The sequence below is a fragment of the Saccopteryx bilineata genome, chromosome 1 (genome assembly GCF_036850765.1).
Source record: "Saccopteryx bilineata isolate mSacBil1 chromosome 1, mSacBil1_pri_phased_curated, whole genome shotgun sequence".
Taxonomy (NCBI): domain Eukaryota; kingdom Metazoa; phylum Chordata; class Mammalia; order Chiroptera; family Emballonuridae; genus Saccopteryx; species Saccopteryx bilineata.
Window position 1 is genome coordinate 241,222,406 of NC_089490.1, and position 6,064 is coordinate 241,228,469.

Here is a 6,064-nt window from a genome sequence, read left to right on the forward strand (position 1 = left end):
CTACCAAAATACTACCCTGGCCAGGGTCCATGAAGATGAGGGAGACGAGAGAGTGGTATAGCAGCCTCAGGAGCATAGAAATTACTGACTCTGGTTTCTTTTGTGTCCTGAACACGCAAGGTAAAAATCTAGAGCTGGTGTCAAGCACATTAGAAGTCCTCTTCTGGCCCTGGCCGGTTGGCTCAGCGGTAGAGCGTCGGCCTGGTGTGCGGGGAACCCAGGTTCGATTCCCGGCCAGGGCACATAGGAGAAGCGCCCATTTTGCTTCTTCACCCCCCGCAGCCAAGGCTCCATTGGAGCAAGGATGGCCCGGGCGCTGGGGATGGCTCCTTGGCCTCTGCCCCAGGCGCTAGAGTGGCTCTGGTCCTGGCAGAGCGATGCCCCGGAGGGGCAGAGTATCACCCCCTGGTGGGGAGCGTTGCCCCTGGTGGGCGTGCCGGGTGGATCCCGGTTGGGCGCATGCGGGAGTCTGACTGTCTCTCCCTGTTTCCAGCTTCAGAAAAATACAAAAAAAAAAAAAAAAAGAAGTCCTCTTCTGACCAGTCAGACACAGAGAAACACATTCTCTCTGGAGAAGACGCAGAGGAAGACAGCACACAGGGGCCCTTGAGGCCGAGCCAGCCCGAATTCCAGCAGCCTGACCGTCAGGAAAGGATGTTTCACTCAAAGTTAACAGAATCAGGTACTAATCAAGGGTCTGTGGGTCAGATTAAAGATTGGAATCAATTAAGGATATTGTCTATTAAAAAGTAAAGAAAGACACCAAATTGCTTAGCACTTACCAACCCTTCAAGTTCAGTTATTTTAATAAATAGTTTCACTTTTGTTCGAAAAGCAGGGTGGTGGTGGTGTCCATCTGTTTTCTAAGACAAACAGATCTCATCCCCAAAGCCCCAGCCAACATGCACCATCCTGAGAAGGAAAAATTTTGGGAAAGTTAAATCTCCAAACAAAAGTATAAGGAGAAGTCAGCAGAGGTCGCAGGACAGAGGGCCTCCCTTCTTTAGGAGGTGAGTAAGGCTCTACTCCGTCAGTCCCCAGATCCGATGGAAAGGCAGGCTTGGGAAGGAAGTTAATGGTGATATAGAGGAAAAAGAAAATCTAGGGGCTGTGAGGGCGGGGGGAGGCTTCCAGGGACAAATGGGAAGCTGTAGGCATGGACGGGATGGGGACAGCCCTCCATGCGCCTGTTGACTTTTTGCTGCAGAAACGGTATCCCTGTACAGACGCCATGCGGTATTCCATCAGATGCTGCGTCCTGACCTCAGTGGCAGTCGGATTCCTGTGGCTCTTCATCATGTTCAAAGTCCCCAGTGAAATTGAATATGATCAAAGCGTGATGGCTGTCAAAGGCCAAGTAGCAACTCTTGCTCTCAGTGTGGGAACCGAGGTTATAGGGTGGGAGTGGTGTGGACAGGCAGATCCTCAAATGGGCTTGGACCTGCTCACCTGAGAGCGCGAAGCTCCAGGGGGAGTTGGGCTTGGACTTGGACCCATTGGTCCATAAAGAAACTGCATCCGCCCCCCTCCTTTCCGTTATCTGTTAAGGTAAGGAGAGCAAATACTGCTTGGACCCTGGATCCTTTGGCCAGTGGTCAGAAGTCCTGAGAGTGTGCTGGCCTCACCTACGGAGAGTGATCTACTCCACCCTTTTCACTGGAAAAAGCCTGGGAAAGCCCCTGGGCTAACCTTGTTCTTTTCATGTTTACTTTGGTTGGTACCCCAGGACAGTTATGGCAGAAAGAAGGATCCAAGACCACTGGAAAGCTGGCAGGACCTCACCTCTAAATATATGAAAAAAATGAAACAGAGAAGAAGGAGTGAGTTCCAAGCAGGGGGATGGGAATGAGGTCCCCCGAGGAGGCAGAGACATCTAGAGAAGTAAGATAGTGAAGAAGGAAAGGAAAAATGGAGAAGAAAAGGGGGGCCTGTGCCTGGGAATATCTAACTCTGTCAGACAATTCTCTGCCCACCAGGCCCCTTATACATCAGGAATGAGGAAGGCAGGAAAGATCAAATTACTTGTATTTATCACTGGATTAGGGAACACTGGGATAGAACAGGCCTTAGAGTCACATGGCCCTGCTCCCTCAGTTGTATGGAGTTCAGGGGTGAAAGGACTTGTTTAAAGTCACACAATCAGTATAGAAATGGGACAAGGAAGTACTTTTTCTTTTCGTCCTTTTGTTGTCATTGATTGATTTTAGAGAGTCAGAGAAAGGAAGGGAGAGAGGGAGAGAGAGAAGCATTCATTTGTTGTTCCATGTAGTTGTGCATTCAATGGTCGCTTCCTGTATGTGCCCTGACCAGGAATTGAACCTGCAACCCTGGTGTTTTGGCATGACAATCTAGCCAACTGAGGTAACTGGCCAGAGCTGAGAAGTACTTTTTCTTTTTTTTTTAATGTTTTTTTTAAATTTTTTATTTATTCATTTTAGAGAGGAGAGGGAGAGAGAGAGAAGAGAGACAGAGAGAGAGAGAAGGAGAGAGGAGCTGGAAGCATCAACTCCCATATGTGCCTTGACCAGGCAAGCCCAGGGTTTCGAACCGGCGACCTCAGCATTTCCAGGTCGACGCTTTATCCACTGTGCCACCACAGGTCAGGTGAGAAGTACTTTTTCTAATACATCTTCTTTAAGGGAGACCTTTGGGAAGATGAACGACATAAAAACAATAAGCTAATATTTATTTAGCACTTGAACCATGTGCTATAAAATTCGGGCTTAGAGGAAACTCAGAGTGACCCAGAGACTCAGCATCATACAGCTTTGTTCTTCACAAACCAAAATGTACATGCAAGGCACCTGGTGATGCCTGCCCTGTGGTGGTGCAGTGGAAAGAGTGTCAACCTGAAATGCTGAGGTCGCCAGTATGACTCCCCAGGTTTGCCCAGTCAAGGCACATATGAGAAGCAACTACAACTACTATGAGTTGATGCTTCCCATGCCTCTCCCCCTTTTGTGCACTCTCTCTCTCCTCTCTCTAAAATCAATAAATTCTTTTTTAAAAAGGCACCTGATGATATTGTTAAAATGCAGATGCTATTTAAGTCGGTTTGAGGCAGGAGCCTTGACTCTGATTTTTTTTTCTAAATGAATTTATTGGGGCGACATTGATTAACAAACTTGTAGAGATTTCAGATGTCCAACTCTGTTTCTAGTAAGCTTCGCAATGAGGCTGATGTTGCTGGACTAAGAATCACACTTCAAGTAGCAAGGACTTAAATAACCCCTCCACCGAAAGACAGAAATGATGGAAAATAGAATGGGGAAGGAAGGAAGAGAGCAGACCCCAAAGAGCATCCCAGCCTCTGACTCTCTTGACCACCCTCACCACCATTGTCCACTGACAACTGTCCCTATGTTCCTTCCTTAGCATGGCTGACGGTGGGGATCTCCTCAGTCCCGGGGTCACATGAAAGCAGCCTGGCGTACACGCTGGTCTCTCTGTTCCGTGCCACCTCTAAGGTAGAGCAGAAACGGCTCACGGTGCTGATTCACCTGGCAGACTCTGACCTCACCTGGCTCAGTAAAACCATTGCCCAGATTTCAAGTCTCTTCCGGCCACAGATCTTGGCCGGACAGCTGGTTCTGATCCATGCTCCGAATGACGCCTACCCCGTGGAAAGTGATGACAGTGACGAGGCCTATCGCTGGGATGACTACTCCAAACAGAATATAGACCATGCTTTCCTCATGAGCTTTGCCACAAACCTCTCTGATTACTTCCTGTTGCTGGAGGACAATGTCTTTTGTGCCCAGAACTTTATCAGTCACATTCAGTGGAAGGTGAACACCATGAGCTCCAACCCATGGGTGCTGCTGGAGTTCTCTAACATGGGCTTCCTGGGCAAACTTTTCCACAGCAGGGACCTTCCACTGCTGGCCCGCTTCCTCCTCCTCTTTCACAAGGAAAAGCCCTTCGACAGGCTGATGCCCCATTTTCGCACCCTTCTGGCCCAGAAAAAGCCAATCCTCTATAGGCCTTTCCTATTCTACCAGCGGATTTCATACTGTAACGCCAACAAGAGCCACGTGGTCAGAGCAGTTGGCAACAAGGGTCCCCACAGTCCCAACAACCCGCCTGGAGCTGTTTTCACAGACATGAAGGTTTTTGATGTCCATTTCCCCTGGCAAGCCTACACTCTGGATGAGTCTTTCTTTTGGACTCACAATGTCAGTGCAGGGAACCACCTGACAGTCATCTTAAACCACCCAGTGAACCTGAGCAGACTTCAGGTGCTGACAGGCACCATCATGGATGGAAAGTATGCCCTGGAGAAGGGCCAGATGGAGTTAGGCTATGACCCTGAGGGGATGCCTCAGTATTGCACCAGCTTCGTCTCCGTGGGCCAGCTTGTGCAAGGGCAGATGGACCAGAAGGTGTTTCTGAAAAGCATGGGTTACAGTGTGAGCTGTGTGAGGCTGGTGGTGAATGCTGACCAGGCGGGCGGGCTCATAATCAGGCATATCTACCTCTGGGAGGAAAGTGCCAAAAGTATAAAAGCCACTCAGAATGGAAAAGAAATTGGGGAGGGTATGAGAAATTAAAACCTGGAAGCCATCTCATTCTGGCCTGACTGATGGGTTGCAGGGGAGGAGGCGCAGAGGTAGAAGACTCGATCCTATTTAACTGTTCCTTCCCTTTTGTACCCAAATGAGTGACTCATACAGTATCTTTTCCTGGGGCAAATATAGCTTAGCCCAGTTTGTTGAAAGGCTTTGGTCCTCCCAGAATCTTTAGATTCTCAGCATGCTGAGCTCAGCACAGATGTAGGGTGTCACCTGAGCACACGCATGTTCCAGTGTTTGTACACAATCAGAGGTGGTGTGAGGGGGAATGTGGCAACAGGATGAATGGGGAAAGCCTGGGGCGTCCCTGGCGTTGCCACAAGAATTTAAGAAAGGGACTCTCATTAGATGTCACAATTTTACCCTGGCCAGATAGCTCAGTTGGTTAAAGCATCGTCCTGAAGTGCAGGGGTTGACAGTTCAATCCCTGGTCAGGGCGCATTCCTGTCTCCTCTCTCCCTTCCACTCTGTAAAGTCAATAAGATAAACATTAAAAAGAAGAAGAGGCCCTGGCCGGTTGGCTCAGTGGTAGAGCGTCGGCCTGGCGTGCAGGAGTCCCGGGTTTGATTCCTGGCCAGGGCACACAGGAGAAGCACCCATCTGCTTCTCCACCCCTCCCCCTCTCCTTCCTCTCTGTCTCTCTCTTCCCCTCCCACAGCCAAGGCTCCATTGGAGCAAAGTTGGCCCAGGCACTGAGGATGGCTCTGTGGTCTCTGCCTCAGGTGCTAGAATGGCTCTGGTTGCAACAGAGTGACGCCCCAGATGGGCAGAGCATCGCCCCCTGGTGGGCATGCCGGGTGGATCCTGGTCGGGCGCATTCGGGAGTCTGTCTGACTGCCTCCTGGTTTCCAACTTCAGAAGAAAAAAAAATACAAAAAACTAAACAAGACAAAACAAAAAAAAGAAGAAGAAGAAATCACACTTTCTGAGGTTCGGGAAAGGAGTGGGTGGCCTGATAGTCATAAAATTAACCCCTGACTCGAGCCTTTTAAGCTGTGTCATCAAGACGGTCCAGTTCCTGACAAAATTGGGCACACAGAGTTTGCAGCTAAAGTTTCACCCTCTTATGCTCAGTTCACTCCCTAGACACCCCCCCCCCCCTTTGGCTCCTCCATCCTCTGTGCTGCTGCTGAAACTCTTCCCCATCTATGTGACAAAAGTAGTGGAAACCCAGTGGCGTTTCTTCAGGCCTCCTTCAACTTATCTCTGCAGCAGCACACAAACCTTCCTGAAACAGCCTCTTCCTGCCCCGGCCTTTGCCTGCTAATCAGCTATTTGAGTGCTGACCACGTGCCAGGCACATAGAAAGCCCCTGTGGCAGTAAGTACAGAGAGCACAAAGCTGCTGCTCCCAAAAACTTTGTTGGGGGCTTAGAAAGGGTTTTTTAAAAGAAGTGACACCGCCTGACCAGGCGGTGGCGCAGTGGATAGAGCGTCGGACTGGGATGCCGAGGACCCAGAATCGAGACCTCGAGGTCGCCAGCTTGAGTGTGG

At 49.8% G+C, this 6,064-nt stretch overlaps 1 protein-coding gene across 1 annotated transcript; it reads left to right on the plus strand.

The window, feature by feature from the left end:
- The first annotated feature begins 1,156 nt into the window (after window positions 1-1,156).
- Window positions 1,157-4,614, plus strand: LOC136319487 (alpha-1,3-mannosyl-glycoprotein 4-beta-N-acetylglucosaminyltransferase-like protein MGAT4E). Its single transcript, XM_066252734.1, has 3 exons — window positions 1,157-1,357; window positions 1,667-1,820; window positions 3,376-4,614. The coding sequence occupies exons 1-3, from the start codon at window positions 1,157-1,159 to the stop codon at window positions 4,548-4,550; spliced, it is 1,530 nt and encodes a 509-aa protein (XP_066108831.1). The 3' UTR covers window positions 4,551-4,614.
- Window positions 4,615-6,064: the final 1,450 nt, after the last annotated feature.

Bases quoted from the DNA above. Each gene is read 5' to 3' on its own strand.
- LOC136319487 (XM_066252734.1), top strand. From the start codon at position 1,157: ATGGACGGGATGGGGACAGCCCTCCATGCGCCTGTTGACTTTTTGCTG. The intron at 1,358-1,666 runs GTAGCAACTCTT...CACTGGAAAAAG, and splicing joins TGATGGCTGTCAAAGGCCAA to CCTGGGAAAGCCCCTGGGCT. The intron at 1,821-3,375 runs GTGAGTTCCAAG...TTCCTTCCTTAG, and splicing joins AATGAAACAGAGAAGAAGGA to CATGGCTGACGGTGGGGATC.